This window comes from Leucoraja erinacea, chromosome 11 (genome assembly GCF_028641065.1).
Source record: "Leucoraja erinacea ecotype New England chromosome 11, Leri_hhj_1, whole genome shotgun sequence".
NCBI classification, from domain to species: Eukaryota; Metazoa; Chordata; class Chondrichthyes; order Rajiformes; family Rajidae; genus Leucoraja; species Leucoraja erinaceus.
In genome coordinates this window covers 21,968,005-21,988,389 of record NC_073387.1, presented here as the reverse complement: position 1 = coordinate 21,988,389, position 20,385 = coordinate 21,968,005, and the positions used below count along the sequence as shown (strand labels likewise).

General features: G+C 44.2%; 1 protein-coding gene across 1 annotated transcript in view; it reads left to right on the top strand.

The window, feature by feature from the left end:
- The window catches only part of LOC129701368 (protocadherin-23-like), a 28,117-nt gene extending 10,698 nt beyond the window's left edge, over window positions 1–17,419 (top strand). Inside the window, exons 3-7 of the mRNA XM_055642503.1 lie at window positions 3,717–6,213; window positions 9,009–9,211; window positions 9,707–9,712; window positions 12,759–12,923; window positions 14,860–17,419. Coding sequence (XP_055498478.1) covers window positions 3,717–6,213; window positions 9,009–9,211; window positions 9,707–9,712; window positions 12,759–12,923; window positions 14,860–17,253 — 5,265 coding nt within the window. The 3' untranslated portion in view covers window positions 17,254–17,419. The remainder of the gene's footprint in view (window positions 1–3,716; window positions 6,214–9,008; window positions 9,212–9,706; window positions 9,713–12,758; window positions 12,924–14,859) is intronic.
- The last annotated feature ends 2,966 nt before the right edge of the window (window positions 17,420–20,385 follow it).

The following is a 20,385-nucleotide window of genomic DNA, read 5'->3' as shown; positions in this document are numbered from 1 at the left end:
CTGTGTAAGTAGTGTGTGAACAGCAGAACAAGAAAGGAAGCTATTGAGTTGAAGGGATTCTAGATCAACCGTTTGAAATGGCTTTGGTAATTGTGAGGGAAGGCCTTCTGCTTGTCATTTGATAATATGCACAAATGTGATGCTACTTGGTCAATTATGCAAATGATCTGGGTACCTGGATTGAATGACAATGCAAAATTGCGTTGAAATGTTTTCTGGTTGCTAAGCAATGCGTTCCACCTGAATTGTTGATAATAGTAGTAATAATATGTGTATATATAATAATATACAGCGGATGCTGCAAGTCTCGATTAATACCACTTCGGTAAAAGGCGGGATGGCAGCTGGTGAAATCCTGTGCAAGAAATTAACTTACTGTAAAAACTCAGCCCTGTCAGACAGCAGCTGCGGAGAGTAGACGATGTTTGGTCTCGAGCCATTGACTACAGAGAGGGAGGTGAGGTTGTGTGTGTGGGGGGAGGGGGGGGGGGGTGTTGGCGAGAGAAAGGTTGGAGACAGTTGAGGATGGGACATTTTGGCTGTTGATTTGTGTGGGGAATACGGGCAGTTGAGGAGGAATTGTTGAATCACCAATCTTGGATGGAAGGGATGTCCCAGATGCCACCCTGGTTCGGTCATTGTAAAACGTTTGTGATGTGATGTAATATAAAAATATAAATAGTAAAATGCATGAGAATGGCGTCTAACTGACACCCAATGAACCCGTTGTGGCATCAAAAACCTTCAGAAATATTTCACCCAATGGTGAACATGACCAATGCATTGAGTTTGAATAACGTTCTATCCTCTACGACATGAAGAACGTACTATTCAAACTTTGCCGTGATCATATACGACGTTGAACACCCAATGCCAACTCCAGTAGTGGAAATAAACTTCGAATGTCTGAACACATTACAAGTATTTTAAACCACCTTGTTAACGTTCACTGAAAAGGGTATTTTACACGGTAAACGTGGCAACAAGAGATTAGTATTAATTTGGACGCAGTTTAAATGAGAACAAATCTGCGGAATAATGCGCAATTGAGTCACTTAGTTGCAAATTGCAGGCACGAAGCCAGTCGGAAAAGGAACAATGAAAGAGAGAATCTCAAATTAAATATGAATTGGAAAATTCACAAAATTTCCTGTGCTACACCTCACACCGATACCTATTTTCTATGCTTCCAACAACATCCGTCGGGGTGTGCTGGACTATGTACTTGCGAAGCTGCTGCAGGCAAGATTTACATTGTAGCAGAACCTCGCCTCCTTACCTATGCATGCATGTGTCAATAAACCCGGCTGGACTTGGACGTGATGGTACATTTCTCCAACAATTACTTCCTTTCAACAGGAATTTGGTTCCACAATTGGCCAATCGAAAGCTTTACGAGGATGTTGTCAGATCTGGACGGTCGGAACTATAGGGAGTGATAGGGTAGGCTGGGACTCTATTCCTTGGAGCGCACGGAGATGAGGGACGATGAATAGGCATGAATGGATCGTGTGGATGCACATGTTTATGAAAGAACTACAGATGCTGGAAAAACGAAGGTAGATGCACATAGTCCCATTCCCAGAGTAGGAGAATCGAGGACCAGAGGACACAGGTTTAAAGTGAAGGGGAAAAGGTAAGAGGAATATGAGGACTAACGTTTTCACACAAAGGATGGTGGGTGTGTGGAATAAGCTGCCAGCGGAGGTAATTGAGGCAGGGACTAGCCTAACATTTAAGAAACAGCTAGACAAGTACATGGATAAAACAGGATTGGAGGGATATGGACCAAACGGGGGCGGATGGGATTTGAGCAGCTGGGATATGTTGGCCGGTGTGAGCAAGTTGTGCCGAAGAGACTGTCTCCACGTTGTATTAGTCTATGTCTCTATCATGACTCTATTATATTCCCGAATCCATTATGCAATATATAGAAAGTGACAAATAAATACTCAACATGACGTCCTTTGATCGCTAAAGAGGTCATAAGGTCATAAGGATTACGAATAGAATTAGGCAATTCGGCCCATCAAGTCTACTTCGCCATTCGATCATGGGTAATCCATCACTCTCTTCTAATAACATTCTCCTGCCTTCTCCCCCTAACATCTGCACATAACTAATCAAGAATCTATATAACCATGCCTTAAAAATATCCACTGACCTGGCCTATACAGCCTTCCGTAATAAAGAATACGATAGACTCACCACCCTCTGAAGCAAGAAATTTCTCCTCATCTCCATTCTAAAATATGTCCTTTAATTCTGAGGCGATGACCTCTAGTTCTAGACTCTCCCACTAATGGAAACATCCTCTCCACATCCACTTTATCGAGCAACTGTCCATATGGTGCCAGCGCAATAACCTGGCCCTCAACACCAGCGAAACCAAGGAACTGATTTGTGGACTTTGGAAGGAGTAGGAGTAAGATTTATATCAACGGATCGATGGTTGAAAGGGCCAAGAGCTTCAAATTCCTGGGCGTGTACATCTCAGAAGATCGTTCCTGGTCTGAGAACACTAATACAATTATCATGAAAGCTCATCAGCGCCTCTACATCCTGAGAAGATTACGGAGAGCCGGTTTGTCAAGGAGGACTCTCTAAATTCTACAGGTGCACAGTAGAGAGCACGCTGACCGGTTGCATCGTGGCCTGGTTCGGCAACTTGAGCGCCCTAGAGAGGAAAATACTACAAGTAGTAAACGCTGCCCAGTCCATCATCGGCTCTGACATTCCTTGCATCGTGGGGATCTATCGCAGCCGCTTCCTCAAAAAGGCTGGTAGTATCATCAAAGACCCACACCATCCTGGCCACACACTCATCTGCCTGCTATTTTCAGGTACAGGAGCCTGAAGACTGCAACAACCAGGTTCAGGAATAGCTACTTCCCCACAGCCATCAGGCTATTAAACCTTGCTCGGACAAAACTCTGATTATTATTAACCCATTATCTGTTATTTGCACTTTATCAGTTGATTTTTCATGTGTGTATATATGTACATTATGGTATATGGACACACTTATCTGTTTTGTAGTAAATGCCTACTATGTTCTGTGTGGAGCAAAGCAAGAATTCCATTGTCCTATATAGGGACACATGACAATCAACACACTTGAACTGAACTTTTCCAAGCCTTTCACTATTCTGTATATTTCAACGCGATGCCCCCTCATTCCTTCACTGGTCCAATATTCTTGAAAATTATTTGTGTTGGGAAGGGCGTAATCATGTCAAAGAAGGGAAATTATGTCATCGTTATATAAATATAATGTACAACAGTAAGTGCTCCAAAATCAGTTAACAACGACTATATATCCGATATGCTATGCTTCATCATAGATATATTGATGCCATCTACTTATTCCCTATTGCATTTTATCTGACCAACAGAACGAGTTTCCGCTCTGGGAATAACCCACTCCAGACGCGATTGCTGTGACTTTAAAGATAAATGCAAAATAAACTCCTGCAAATGTATTTTTATACTGGGCGTTTAATACACCATTAAATGTGCAGGAGAGCAGCACAGCTTTAAGAATTGCAGCTGCAGTTGTTGAAAAGAACTGGTCGTGTCGCTGTCTACCAATGAGAAGCTCAAGCACACAGATGGATCCATTGCCCCTCCCACATCCCAGAATAAAAACGTCATACGCGACGAGAGAGGCGAGCAGTGCCTGCGTTTCCATTGCCGAAACAGGCTGAGGACGATAGATTTCCCGTCTGTTTGAATTCGGGATTGGAAATCTATACGATTTTTTATCTGGTGCGTGGACCATTGCACGGATTACCCGAGGAGAGGCCTGGTCTGGGACTTTGACAGGGCGCGGAACAATGGCGTGCCTACCGAGGTTTGCCTTCACTGCGTTTGCTTGCATATTTGTGATATGTCGACCGGGTCTAATCTCCGGGCAAATTCGTTATTCTATTCCCGAGGAAATGAAGCAAGGGGCATTTGTTGGGAATATCGCTGTGGATTTGGGCCTGAACGTACGGCAATTGTCAGCTCGCAAATTCCGATTGGGCTCTGATGACGGAGGGCGGTACATGAAGGTCAGTTTGGACAATGGAATCATGTCTATTCGTGAAAGAATCGACCGGGAACGCATTTGTGGACAGACTGATAAATGTACTATACCTTTCGAAACCATACTGGCAAACCCTTTGGAGATGTATCACGGGGAATTAGAGATTCTTGATGTAAATGACAATTCTCCCACTTTCCCGCAGAGCAGCATTGTCTTGCAGATATCGGAAGCCAGTGCACCCGGTGTACGTTTCCGACTCGAGGGCGCGGATGATCCCGACTTTGGTACAAATACCGTGGCTGCTTACACAATCAGTTCCAGTGAGCACTTTAGTCTAAAAACACAGAGAGCCGAAGACGGTATTATAATAGCCGAGTTGCTGTTAGAGAAGTTGTTGGACCGAGAGCAGCAATCATCCCTTCAACTCTTGCTTACTGCGATTGACGGCGGAACCCCTCAGAGATCAGCCACAGCTCAGATTCTCATTACTGTATTCGATAACAATGATAATCCACCTGTGTTCGATCATGATATTTACAGAGGTAGCGTCAGAGAGAACGCGCCTCGGGGTACGTTGGTGCTGAAAGTCAAAGCAAATGATTTGGACGAAGGACTGAATGCGGAGTTAACATATCGTTTACATGATGCTACTTTGCGAAGAGTGCAAAATGTATTCAGTTTGGATCCACGCACTGGGGAGATTCTAGTTAATGGGCCTCTAGATTTTGAAGAAGTAAACAGCTATTCTCTCGATATTCAAGCCCAGGACCACGGTTCACCTGCAATGACGGGGCACTGTAAAGTTGTGATCAAAGTGATTGACGCGAATGACAATGCACCTGAGATAAGGGTAACATCAGCTTCCAACAAAATCCAGGAGGATACTCCACCAGGAAGTTTCATATCCCTGATTTATGTGATCGATCGCGATTCCGAAACGAACGGTCAAGTGCGTTGCGAGATACAAAAGAACGTCCCATTTCGACTGCAAAAGACATCGAACCACTATAAATTAGTCACCAGTGAAACGTTGGACCGTGAAGCGATCTCTGAGTATAACATTCTTATTTCAGCCTGGGACTTGGGTTCACCGTCACTATCAACAAATAAAACCATCCAGATTTCAATTTCGGACATTAATGATAACGCACCACAGTTCAGTGAGACATCCTACAACGTATATGTAATGGAAAATAACGCGGCGGGTGCGTCCGTTTCCACAGTAACTGCAATGGATCCTGATCTGGATCTAAATTCCCATGTTTCCTACTCCTTTCTCGATAATCATATACAAAACTTGCCAGTGTCCGCTTACCTCACTATTAACCCAATGAACGGTACTATTTACGCGCTGCGTTCCTTTGACTATGAGGAACTCAAGAACTTGCAAATCCATGTTCAAGCCCGTGACGCCGGGGTGCCTCCGTTGAGCAGCAGCGCCACGGTGAATGTGATCATCCTGGATCAAAATGACAACGCGCCGGTAATTGTTTCACCTTCAGAACAAATTGGCTCAGCAACAGTGGAGGTCATGCCCCAGACAGCCGGTCAAGGGTACTTGGTCACCAAGATAATGGCAACTGATGCCGATTCTGGTCAGAACGCACGGCTCTTTTATCAGATGATGAAATCTACCGCACCTGGGTTGTATAACATTGGACAACATTCCGGAGAAGTCAGAACAGCGCGCAATATTTTGCAGTCAGATAATGCTTTACAAACTCTAGTCATCTTGGTTAAGGACAATGGGCAGCCAAGCCTGTCCAGCACAGTTAGAATCAACATTAGATTGTTGTGGAACAGCACTGAAGGAATCAGCGAAAGCAGTACCTTGGTGAAGAATCCAGAATATTTCTCTGATCCAAACGTTTATTTAATCGTCATATTCAGTTGCACTTCCGTGGTCTTTCTTTTGATCATCATTCTATTGATTGGCATCAAGTGTAAACAGGACAGACATAGTATCCAAGAGTATAACTCGCCTAGTTATGCTCACAATTATGGGGGTTCTCACGGTACGTTTAGTGGAAGACCTGCCCTGGAGGAAACTTTACGCTATCCTGGGACGGGAAGGGTACTCCGCGTGGAAGAACCGAATCAATACTCGGTTTGTCTTTCTCCAGAGTCAGCTAAAACCGATTTTCTCTTCTTGAAGCCATGCGGCGCACCCACCTCTCAAGAATGCTAAATTACGCTGATACGTATATTAAGGAATGCCTATTCTTATGCGGCCATTTCCTTTCTGCCCCGTAATGTGAATCAATGCGAATGAAATTTGAAGAAAACATTCCCTTCTTGCGTTTTTTCTCTTTTGCTTAAATTGGAGTACAATTGTCAAAAATAAAAATTCCTGAGATGGGAATGAAACCATTTTGAAATTGCATATTTTATTTCTGAAGGCAGTCATTCTGTCACTGGATAATGTACATAAACTTGTTGCCATTTAGTTTATTACGCAAAGTGTCTGGATATCTGGATCCACTACGTATTAATAAGGGGAAGTTGCGGCGAAGAATATTCTGATTGCGTACCCACGCGTTCTATAAGAATTGTTGTTAGTTCGTGGTACAAAAAATACATATAACAATAATCAACAGTTGAAGGAAATAATTAAGCTCCTATAACTGAAAGGGAATTGATGGCAGATGCTGAGATTGTGAGCACTACTGACTAGAAGAACTCAATGATCTGAGTGGGGGGGGGGGGCGGAGAGGCACATGGCGGTTGGTGTCGAGCCCTTCGTGCCTTCAGGAGAAGAACATTGTTGGTAGAAATAGACGAGGGGATGCTTATAGCAAACAGTATCAAGTGGTGCTTGAATTCAGTTGAGGAGGGGATTTTTTATGCAGTTCATTTTTGGTGAGGATAGCCTGGGTTGAAGAAAATGCCGGAATCACCATTCTTGGATGTATCGGAAAGCCCCTGCGTCATCTTGATGTGGAGAGGAAAGGCAACGCGACGTTATCCATGGTTAAAATCAGCATTTGCAATTAATGTACAAGTTGTTAAAGTGGTGGTGGGGGGGGGGGGGGGGGGGGGGGGGGGGGGGGGGGGGGGGTATGTGTTGTGAGACTGGAAACACTGAGCATGTTGGGCTGCACGTGGGGAAAAGTGAGAAACGGGCAGTTTGGCACTGATGACTAATTGATACCACTTTAGTTTGGAAGTAAAGGAACAGGTGAGGACCACGTATGAATGGAATAATGTATTACGTGTGAAAGGGAGGAGAAAACGAGCGAAAGTAAAGGCAATTAGCAGCTTGGTTCACAAGTTATAGGGGTAGAATTTGGCCAGTCGGCCCATCGAGCCTCCCCCGACATGCAATCATGGCTGATCTCTGCATCCTAATCCTATTTTCCTGACTTCTCCCCACCTGGTTTCCTCATGCACCCGGGGGTGTCCTTTAGGGCCATGCAAAACAATGCCTTGGTTTTTGTTGGTTTGCAGCATAAACGAAACTTAGTCTAGTACACTATGTGTTAACACAGCATAGATAGAGTTGATAAGGAAAGGATGTTTCCACTGGAGGTAGAGTTTTGTACCAGTGGTCATAGCCTCCGAGTTAAAGGGCGCTCTTTTAGAAAGGAGGCGAGGAGGAACTTCCTGAGTCAGACGGTAGTTAATCTGGGCAACTCATTGCCACAGAGGGTTGTCAGTGGATATGTTTAAAACAGAGATAGATAGTTCTAATCAACAATTTATCTATCTCTGTTTTAAACATATCCACTGACAACCCTCTGTGGCAATGAGTTGCCCAGATTAACTACCGTCTGACTCAGGAAGTTCCTCCTCGCCTCCTTTCTAAAAGAGCGCCCTTTAACTCGGAGGCTATGACCACTGGTACAAAACTCTACCTCCAGTGGAAACATCCTTTCCATATCAACTCTATCTATGCTGTGTTAACACATAGTGTACTAGACTAAGTTTCGTTTATGCTGCAAACCAACAAAAACCAAGGCATTGTTTTGCATGGCCCTAAAGGACACCCCCGGGTGCATGAGGAAACCGGGTTAATGGCATTCCATGACCCCAAAGGACATTTTCTCAATCACGAGCAATCACCAATAATTGCAGATGTGTTAAATTTATACATCACATTCCGGCTCCGAATGTGAAGGAGATCATCTACAATAGAGGGAATAACACGGTTAAGAAAATGACTGCAATAAGCCAGTTCGGTATTTCGAAAACACAAGGAATCGTGGGATTTGTCAAAGGTCATCCGAGAGTTTAAAACAAAAACGCGCGGCAGTGGGGAGTGCGGGGTGCAACAGCGAGAGAGAAGAGGTAAATGCGAGTGGAAGACAGGGGGAGACTGTGAGAGGTGGGGAGAGAGATTTCAGCGAGACAGACAACCATTGGTAAAGAAATGGCTCACTGCTTCTAGGAGAGTCGATAAAATGATCCTCAATCGAGAGAATGCACCTTCAGAACCACCTCGTCTCGACCGCGCTGGAGATTTCCGCGGTCGCAAGGAACACCTGACCTAAAGTTTGCGTTGAGTGAACTGAGTGTTCTTACCGTCCTTGTCGTACACCGCCGTTTTGTGAGAGTGGTTGGATCCCGGAATCGATGAGTCAGCGCCCGACAGGTGAGCGGCCCGCGGTAGCTGGTGCCTCTCCGCTCGCCGCTGGTAGAACTGACACCTCTACTCCCCGGGTCGGGCGCTGCCTCCTCGACCCATATGCTTGGCGGCGGCCGACTAGGATTCCAGAGCATCGCCGATGCCTCATGTCTGCTCCAGTTACCCCGCCGCCTGTCCGGGTAATGTGACCTACGTTTGTTGAGCTGAAGCTGGGATCGAACCACTCACAAAACGTCGGTGTAGCGGGAGAACGTTAAGAACACTCAGTTCACTCAACGCAAACTTTAAGTCATTTGTTGCTTGCGCACATGGACATCCCCGCTCCCATCCATCCCAACCACGGCGCAAAAATCTAATGCGTAGAAAGTCTAAAGGAGGGTCTTATATCCACAGGTCCGCGGGCGGGAGTGTTGACCCAGGCCCGCAGCCAGCTGAGGGGAGGCGCCGGCCCCAGCTCGATTCTGCCTGTCCCGCCGCCCCGGACGTACCTGGTGGCCCCCGGACGGTACACTCGGGAGGGGACGGGGACGGGCCCAGCGGCGGCTGGATGGTGCCAGTTCGCCCACGGCTTGGCCGAGCTGCGCTCTGCCCCTACGGTACTCGCTGCCACTTCATCCAGCCGGCGGCTGCCCACCTTCAGCAGGATCTCGGTGTCAGACTGAGGGGAGGGGGTGGAGGTGGAGGGCTGCCGGAATCCCCGCATAGCCAGCCCAAAGCCACCCCGGCCACCTACGGACAGGGACGGGACACTGGGGATGTGACGAGGACGCCCCAGCAGCAAAAAGAACACCCACACCTCGACCCCCACCCCGACCCCGACCACGGACGAAACGCAAGCCTGCACACAACGCAGCACCACCGTTGCCGAGACTGTTTATAACTAGTGACCTATGACCTGGGCATGCGTAGACGGAATACCGAACACGCTTATTACATAGATGTGTATCCCGTTAGTGTAACACGGTGTTTTAAATTAAATATCGTACATTGTAATATTTAAAGATAATGTTAACTATTCATTTATGTGTTTCAAAATTGATCATGTCCCCTAATATCGGACCGTGTGGTTCAAATTGTGTTTTTTTGTTCAGGGTAAGGTACTGCTAACACGCCCAGCAATCGGGAAGGGATCGGTTCTCAGCATCTTGGCTCTCCTGGATGGAACAAGAACAGCATTTCCTTATTGAATCCTCCATTCACCAACTTTCACATTTAATTCAATTTACCTCAATTTAAACATAATCCCGTCACTGAGTAGATACCCCCTTCCCTGTCTGTTCAGCAGTTCAAATGTAACACTTTTTCATCGAGCTATATGGTAGTCATCTGACCAGAAAACGTGTAACGTTCGTTTATTTTACCAGTTCCACCATACAGGACCCGAAATTCTTCTCGGTGAAATAGTGATCTGCTTGCCTTTCTGTCAATATAATGTAAGTATTTGGTCTTCCCAATGTGGTAACACTGCAAGAAGATTGTGCCATTGCATTGTAGAGCACGTGCGTACAGTCTGCAGGGATTAAACTGATTTGTTTAAAATTGATCATGTCCCCTAATATCGGACCGTGAGGTTCAAATTGTGTTTTTTTTTGTTCTGGGTAAGGTACTGCCAACACGCCCAGCAATCAGGAAGGTTTGTTTAACACTTCCGTTCACAATTTCACACTATCTATTATTTTTGCCTCTGAATTCCAACATTGTTGGAACAAGTGCAAAGCAAACGTGCACGCTTAAGAAACAGCATTCATCTTCCAAATGGACAAGTTGCAACCTTCTTGAGCTCGCCACTCATGTCTGTTATCATTCCAGTTTAGTTTTGCATCATGTTTGCCGAGGTGTAGATCATACAAACAAACCATTCGTTACATCGCATCTACGATGACCATCACGTTTATCTGTACTAATTCCACCCGAGCATTAACTCCATGTCCATCAATTCCCTACATAGTCACATTCCCATTATGTACCTTTTACATATTTAACTGTTCCCGTCTCCGTCACATAAACTGACATCTCAATCCACCTGCCGTATTCCGTATTTCTGAAATTAATAGCTATCCGGTCGACTTTAAAAGTACTCCCTCTGATCCTAAAACTTATGTTCTAGTCTTGGAGCGCCCTACCATTGGAAATGGCTGTGGGAATCTACTCTGTCTCTCTCGCTCGTGATTGTGTCATGGCACCGCTCAGCAATGTTCACTCCAGGGAATGCAGTTCTAGCCTATACAATCTCCCCTCATGACGTAAACCTGCCCATCCTGGCAACGTTCTTTGCAGTGTGGCCTGCTACCTATCCGACTTAACCCAACAACTTATATATTGTGCATGCCAGATGTGCACACAATAATTCAAATCTAGCCTAACCAATGTTTTATTCAAAGATATTACACCTCGACTCTTACATTCAGTACCGCTGCTGAGGGACACAACCGTGCTATATGCCTTCGGTGAGACCCTGTCCACCACTGTTCACAGTTTTAAAGAACAAATTTATTTCAGACGGAATCCCCGTCTGTTCAATAACCTGAACACGTCCCATTCCCTTGCTATTAGCCATACACCACAGAAACAACGAAGCATAATTTGTCCTATCAGCCTCTTTCCTTTTTTGTCTCCTTTACTTCCCATCATTAAACTTACTGAAAAATGAACTCTTTTAAATAATTCATCGTTCAGATAAAGCAGCCAAGCCCCGAAATGTTGATTGCATTGCTTTCCACGGATGATATCTGAATCGATGCGCTTTTGACTGCTTATCAGTTAATTGCTGAATTGCGAAAACAGCATGCTTCCTCGTTGGTGGAAGGAATTATCCATCATCTCACCTGTAGTTTTTCGTGATGTTTGCGTTTTAATTTGCAGATTTTATTACAATTATTCGGATGATTGAATTTTATTGCAGTTTGATTTGATCGGGGAGCGCGTGGTTCAGTCATTGTAAAACTTGTGTGTGGTTATGGAATATAAAAGGTGAAACCCAGCGCTAACTTGAGAATGATATGGAATTGATATCCAATAAACCAAGTGTGGCATCAGAAATCTCCAGAACATTTTCAACCAATGGAGAACATTACCATTTAGTTTGATAAGAGATTCTATCCTCTACGTCATGAAAAACTTGTCCCATTCAAATTTTGCCGGGATCGTGCATGACGTTGAACATCCACTGCAAACTCGAGGAGCAGAAATTAAACTTCAATTCTCTAACCACATTACACGTACTTTGGGCCACCTTGTTAACGTTCACTAAAAATACTTGTTTACACGCTAAGTGTGGTACCACGAGATTAATGTTAACTAGGGAGTATTTTCAATGAACAAAATATCTGCGGATTAATGGGTAATCCAGTCATTTCATTGCAAATTGCGGTAATAAAACAAATTAAGAAAAAAGAAAAAACGAAACTGAGAATCCTAAGTTAAATAAGAATTCAAAAATTCACAAATTTTTCGCGCCAAACTTCACACCGACATCTATTTTCTATGTTCCCAAAACATCTGTCGGAGTCTGCTGTGTCATGCGCTTGCAAAGCTGCTGCAAGCAAGATTTACATTGCAGCATTGCCTCTGCTTCATATGCAGGTACGTGTCGATAAACTTGGCTTGACTTGGACGTGAGGATGCCTCTCTCCAAACATCACTTCCATTAAACAGGGAGTCGGTTGAACAATTGGCCAATTGAAAGCATTATGTTCACGAACACCTTCTCCAAAATTTGGAAAGCGATAATGAAATACTCTTATCAAAGAAGGGAAAATTATGTAGTCGTGATATGAAGGGCAATTGATGCAGATTCTGGTCAGAACGCACGTCTCCTTTATCAGATTATGAAATCAGCCGACCCCGGTTTGTACAACGTTGGACAACATTCTGGAGAAGTCAGAACAGCGCGCAATATTTTGCAGTCAGGTACAGCTTTACAAACTCTAGTCATCTTGCTTAAGGACAATGGACAGCCAAGCCTGTCCAGCACATTTACAATGTACATTAGTTTTGGAAAACAGCACTGAAGGGATCAGCGAAAGAAGTACCTTGGTGATGAATTAAGAATATTTCTCAGATCTAAACGGTTATTTAATTGTCATTATCCGTTGCACTTTCGTGGTCTGCCTTCTGATCATCATTCTATTGATTGGCTTCAAGTGTAAACAGGACAGAAATATTATCCAAGAGTATTACGCCCCCAGTTACTGTTACAATCGTGGGGTTTCGCACGGCACGTTTAATGGAAGATCTGCGATGAAGGAAATGTTACCCTATCCTTGGACAGAGCGGGCAGTCCGCGGGCCAGATCTGAATCAATACTCGGTAAGTCTGTCTCCAGTCAGCGAAAAACGATTTTTCTCTTACTGAAGCCATGTGGTGCTGCCACCTCTCAAGGTCAGTGTTAAATTACGCTGATACGTAGATTGATGAATGCCAATTTTGTATGCGGCCATTTTATTTCTGCCGGGGCATGCGAATCAGTGCGAGTGAAATATTTAGAAAACTTACCCTTGTTGCACGTTTTTCACTATCGCTTAAATGGGAGTACGGTTGTAATTGAAAAAGTAAAATGTCCCGCAACTGGAATGAAAACATCTTGAAATTGCACGTTTTATTTCTGAAGACAGTCCTTCTGTTTGTCACTGGATAATGCGCACAAACGCGTTGCCATTTAACCTATTGCGTAACAGTTTGGGTACCTGGATCCATTTACGTGGACGAAAGTACTAATGTACGGAAGTTGCGTTGAAGAGTTTAATGATTGGGTACCCATGTATTCTAGAAGAATTGTTGATAGATCGTGCCACAAAATATACATATAATAATCAACAGGCGAAGGAAATAATTAAGCCCATTTTTTTGCAACACAACTCATGCCTGATGCTGACATTGTGAGGACGACTGGCTGGAGGAACTCAGAGAGTCTGGCAGCACCTGTGGAGAGAAACAGACAGATTACGTTTGGTGTCGAGCCCGTCATGATTGGTGGAGAGGTCCGTTCTGCATAGAGAAGGCTTAGAGCAAACAGTATCAAGTGGTAGTTGGATCCAGGTGAGGAGGGGATTTTTCGCAGTTGTTTCTTGTGGATGATACCACAGGTTGAGGAGAACTGGCTGAGTCTCCATTTGTAGATGAACGAGAATGCCCTGATGTCATCCTGATGCGGAATGAAAATGCAAAGCGACGTCGTCTATTGTAAAAATGAGGATTGGCAAAAAAATGAGAACAAATCTGCAGATTAATGGGCAATTCAGTAATTTAGTTGCAAATTGCAGTAACACAACCAATCACGAAAAAAAGAAAAATAAAATCTCATGTTAAATAAGAATTCAAAAAATCACAAAATTTCCATGGATGTTTCCAACAACAAGCAAGTTATGTGCTTGTTAAGCTGCTGCATGCAAGATTTACATTGCAGCCGTACCTCTGCGTCCTATGCATGCACAGGTCAATAAACTCGGCTTGTATTGGACGTGACGATGCATTCCTCGAGCAATAACTTTAAAGAGGAAGTTGGTTCAACAATTGGTCAATTGAAAGTATTATTTTCACGAACACCTTCTCCAAAATTTGGAAAGTGCTAATGAAATAATCTTATCAAAGAAGGGAAATTATGTAGTCGTTATATGAACAGAGATGCTGCCCGTCCCGGTGAGTTAAACTCTAGCTTTTTGTGCTATCTTCTTATATTTTCTTACTACCCTAAGGTGTGATTGTAAGGGGTCAAACATGTGTAAGCAAATACTGCATATCCGATATGGTATGTTGCATCATAAAAATAACGATGCCATTTATTTATTCGTTGTGGAATTTTGACTGTACTGAAAAAACATGTTTACGTTCTGGGGATAACCCTCTTCCGACGTGCCTGATGTGATTTTCGACGTTAAATGAAAAAAAAAAACATTCTTCAAATTTATTTTCAAAGAGGGCGTTTTATGGTTGTATCCCATCAAATGTGTAGGAGAGCAGTACAGCTTTAAGAATTGTAGCTGTAGTTGTGCAAAAGAACTGGTCGTGTCGCTGTCTACCAATGAAAAGCTCAAGTACACAGATGGATCCATTGTCCCGCCCACATCCCCGAATAAAGACGTCAGACGCGACGAGAAATGCGAGTGCCTGCGTTTCGATTGCCGAAAAAGGCTGAGGAGGATAGATATACCATCTGTTTCGATTCGGTAGTGGGAATATATATGAGTTATTTTATTGTGCTTGGACTATTTACACGGAGAAAGACCTAGAGTTGGACTTTGACTGATCACGGAACATGGCGTACCTACCGAGGTTTGCCTTCCCTGCGTTTGCTTGCATATTTGCGATTTGTGCACCGGGACTAATCTCCGGGCAAATTCGTTATTCTATTCCCGAGGAAATGGAACAAGGGGCATTTGTTGGGAATATCGCTGTGGATTTGGGCCTGAATGTACGGCAATTGTCAGCTCGCAAATTCCGGCTGAGCTCTGATGACGGAGGGCGGTACATGAAGGTTAGTTTGGACAATGGAATCATGTCCATTCGTGAAAGAATCGACCGGGAACGTATTTGTGGGCAGAATGATCAATGTACTATACGTTTCGAAACAATACTGGAAAATCCGTTTGAGGTGTCTGACGGCGAATTGGAGATTATTGATGTAAATGACAATTCCCCCACTTTTCCGCAAAGCAGCATTGCCTTGCAGATATCGGAAGCCAGTGTATCCGGGATACGTTTCCGACTCGAGGGCGCGGATGATCCCGACATTGGTACAAATACCGTGGCCGCCTATACAATCAGTTCCAATGAGCACTTTAGTCTAAAAACACAGAAATCCGAAGACGGTATTATAATTGCCGAATTGATGTTAGAGAAATCTTTGGACCGAGAGATGCAATCATCATTTCAACTCATGCTTACTGCGTTTGACGGCGGGGCCCCTCAGAGATCAGCTACGACACAGGTTCTGATTACGGTATTCGACCAGAACGATAATCCACCTGTGTTCGACCATGATATTTACAGAAGCAGCGTAAGTGAGAATGCGTCGCGGGGTACGTTGGTGCTGAAAGTGCAAGCAAATGATTTGGACGAAGGACTGAATGCGGAGCTGACATATCGTTTCAATTATGTTGTTTTGCGAGCAGTGCAACATGTATTCAGTTTGGATCCACGCACTGGGGAGATTCGAGTTCAAGGGCCTTTAGATTTTGAGGAAGTAAACACCTATTCTCTCGATATTCGAGCCCAGGACCACGGTTCCCCGGCAATGACAGGACACTCCAAAATATTGATCAAAGTCATTGACGTGAACGACAACGCACCCGAGGTAAAGGTAACATCAGCTTCCAACACAATCCAGGAAAATACTCCATCAGGAAGTTTCATATCCCAGATTTATGTGATCGATCGCGATTCCGCAGCTAACGGCCAAGTGCGTTGCGAGATACAAAAGAACGTCCCATTTCGACTGCAAAAGACATCGAACCACTATAAATTAGTCACCAGTGAAACGTTGGACCGTGAGGCGATCTCTAAGTATAACATTGTAATTTCAGCCTGGGACTTGGGATCGCCTTCTCTAACATCAAATAAGACCATCCAGATTGCTATTTCGGACGTAAATGACAACGCACCGCAATTCGCGGAGTCATTCTACAACGTATATGTAATGGAGAATAACGCGCCGGGTGTATCCATTTTCACAGTAACTGCAACAGATCACGATCTGGATCAAAATTCCTACCTTTCCTACTCCTTTCTCGATAATCATATCCAAAACATGCCAGTATCCACTTACCTCTCCATTAATCCAATGAACGGTACTATTTACGCACTGCGTTTCTTTGACTATGAGGAACTCAAGAACTTCCAGATCCATGTACAGGCCCGTGACGCCGGGCTGCCTCCGTTGAGCAGCAGCGTCACGGTGAATGTGATCATCCTGGATCAAAATGACAACGCGCCGGTAATCATTTCACCTTCAGAACTGAGTGAATCGGCGGCAGTGGATACCGTACCCCGGTCAGCGGGTCAAGGGTACTTGGTCAGCAAGATAATGGCAACTGATGCAGATTCTGGTCAGAACGCACGGCTCTTTTATCAGATAGTGAAATCTACCGACCCCGGTTTGTACAACGTTGGACAACGTTCCGGAGAAGTCAGAACAGCGCGCAATATTTTCCAGTCAGATACTGCTTTACAAACTCTAGTCATCTTGGTTAAGGACAATGGGCAGCCAAGCCTGTCCAGCACAGTTACAATGAACATTAGAGTTTTGGGAAACAGCAGTGAAGGAATCAGCGAAAGCAGTACCTTGGTGAAGACGCCAGAATATTTATCTGATCCAAACGTTTATTTAATCGTCATTTTCAGTTGCACTTCCGTGGTCTTTCTTCTGATCATCATTCTGTTGATTGTCATCAAGTGTAAACAGGACAGAAATATTATCCAAGAGTATAACACCCCTAGTTATTGTTACAATCATGGGGTTTCGCACGGCACGTTTAATGGAAGACCAGCTATGGAGGAAACATTGTGTTATCCTGGGACGGGACGGGTAGTCCGGGGGGCAGAACTGAATCAATACTCAGTCTGTCTGTCTCCAGAGTCAGCGAAAAGCGATTTTCTCTTCCTGAAGCCACGCGACGCTCCCACCTCTCAAGCCCAAAGCTGAATAACACTGGTACGTAAATTGAAGAATGGCAATTTATATGCGGCCATTTTATTGCTGCTGGAGGATGTGAATCAGTGCGAGTGCATTGTTTAGAAAACTTACCCTTGTTGCATTGTTTTTCTCTGTCGCTTAAATGGGAGTACGGTTGTAATTGAAAAAAATAAAAGTGGAATGAAATCATCTTGAAATTGCAAATTTCATTTCTGAAGGCAGTCCTTCTGCTTGTCACTGGATAATGTGCACAATCGTGTTTGCATTTAGTCAATCATAAATGATCTGGGTACATGGAACCACTTACTTAGCTGAAGTGTTAACATGCGAATGTTGCGTTGAAGAGTTTATTGACTCCGTATCCATGCATTCTGGACGGATTGTTGATAGTTCTTGGTACAACAAATATGCATGGAACTTTAATAATAATCAACATATGAAGGAAATAATTAAGCTCATTTATATGAAATTCATGAAAGAAGTTGTAATTATGAGCACGATTGACTGGAGGAACTCAGTGCGTCAGGCAGCATCCGTGGATTGAAACAGGCAGATGACGTTTGGTATCGAGCCCACCATGACCACAGGAAAGTTGCATTGTTGTTAGAAATGGACGAGGAAGACTTAGACCAAATTATATCAAGTGGTAGTTGGGGCCAGGTGAGGAGGGTTTTTTTGGCAGTTGCTTATTGCGGAGGATAGCACAGGCTGAGTCTCCATTTGTAGATGAATCAGAAAGCCTCGATGTCTTCGTGATGCGGAATAAAAATGCAAAGCGACGTCATCCATTGTAAAAAAAGAGGATTGGCAAAAAAAGAGTAAGTTATTAAAATGGTGGAGAGCACGGAAAGAGGGACTGGAAACACAGCGCACGTTGGGCTGCACATGCGGGGACCAGCAGCATTCTATGTTGAGGAACGGACAGTTTGGCGTGCTGAGGAACAAGTAAAACCACTTTAGTTTGGATTTAATTGATCAGGTGATTATTAATGGGATAAATGAATTGTGTCTGAAAGGGAGGAGAAAAACGAGCGAAAGTAGTAGCAGGTGTAACCGTGCGGTTCATATTGTGTTTTTGCTTTATGTAATCTACTACAAACACGCCCAGTAATCAGGAAGGGATCGGTTCCCAACATCTCACTACCCGGCCCCTCTGGATGGAACAAGTACATGGTTTCCCCATGTGTTATCTTCCACTCACAAACCGTCACATTCAATACAAATTACCTCAATTTAAACAACATTCCGTCACTGTGAATAGATTCCCCTACCCTGCCTGTTTAGCAGTTCAAAATTACCACTCATCTATCAGTCCCTATCCTAGTCATCCGACCTTACCGGCCACTCACCATCCTTTGCTAGTTTCCAATGAAACCATAAAACGTGTAACTTTCGTTCTTTTACCAATTACATTTTTACTTCCAGCGTACAGGACGGCAAATTCTTCCCGGTGAAGCAATGATCTGCTTGCTCTTCCGCCAATATAATGTAAGTCTTTGGTCTTCCCACTGTGGTAACACTGTTTTGGAGACGCTGAAAGATGGTTGTACCATTGCATTGTAGCACACGTGGGTATAATCTGCAGGAATTAAGCAGTTTCCGCCCCGTTTGTTTAACATTTTCATTCACAATTTCACGCTAGCTAATCTTTTTCCCCCCTTGATTTCCAGCACGGTTGGAACAAGGGTAAAGCAAAGGCGCAAGTTTGAAAAATAGGGTCTAATCTTCCATATGTACAAGCCACTGTTGTATATTATCATTTCGGTTTAACCTTGCACTCTTGTGTGCCGAGCTGTTGAGTGCCGAGGTGTTGGTCATAGAAACAAACCATTCGATACATCGCATCTACGCCGACCATCATGTTTATCTGTATTAATTCCACCCTCGCATTAATTCCGTATCCATCAATTCCCCACATATTCACATTCCCATTAAGTACCGTTTACATACTTAGCTGAAATAGACACAAAAAACTGGAGTAACTCAGCGGGGCAGGCATCATCTCTGGAGAGAAGGAATGGGTTCTGGGCGATCGTTTCGCTGAACACCTTCGCTCAGTCCGCCTGAACCTACATGATCGCCCGCTTGGGAAACACTTTAATTCTCCTTCCCTTTCGGACGCAGACCTTACTGTCCCAAGTCGCCTCCGTTGTCAGAGGGAGGCTAAACGTAAATTGGCAGAGTACCATCTCATATCTTGCTTGGACAGCTTTACAGTGGTATGAATATTGATTTCTCTAACTTCAAGTAACGCCGGCATTCCATCTCTCTCTATTCCTCCCCACCCAAGTCGCACAAGCTTCTCGTTTTCACCCATCAAACAGCGAACAATGGCCTGTTGCCTTTATGGTCGTTACTCTTTTCAAAATCTTTCATTTATTGTTCTTCATCTCTCTACATTATCGTCTACCGCTCTCGTTTCCCTTGTCTCTAACACGTCTGAAAAGGGATCTCGACACGAAACGTCACCCATTCCTTATCTCCGGAGATGTTGCCTGTCTCTCTGCGTTACTCCATGTTTTTGTCTCTATCTTCGGTTTAAACCAGCATCTGCAGTTCCTTCTTACATACTTACCTGTTCCCGTTTCCACCACCTGACTGTCATCTCAATCCACATGCGATATTCCCTTGTTCTGAAATGATTAGCCATCCGCTCGACTTCAAAAGTACTCATTCTGATCCTAAAACCCATCGTCTAGTTTTGGGGCGCCTTGCATTTGGATAGTTGACCATCTACCGTATCCGTGTTTGGGTCATAGCATCGCTCAGCTGTGTTCTATCCAGGGAATACAGTTCTGGCCTATACAATCTCCCCTCATGATATAATCCTCCCATCCTAGCAACGTTGTTTGGAGTGTGGCCTGCTCCCACTCTGGCTTAACCCAATCACTTACATATTGTGCTTACCACAATAACGTGCACACAATAATTCAAATCCAGCCCAAGCAATGTTTTATTCAACTACAATAGACCTCAACTCTTACAATCAGTACCGCTGCCTAGGGAGGCAGCCATGCCATATGCATTCTACACGACCCTGTCTGCCACTCTTCTCATTTTTAAAGAACAAATTGCTTTCACCCAAAATCCACAGCTGTTCAATGAGCTGAACATGTCCCATTCCCTTCCTATTCGCCATAC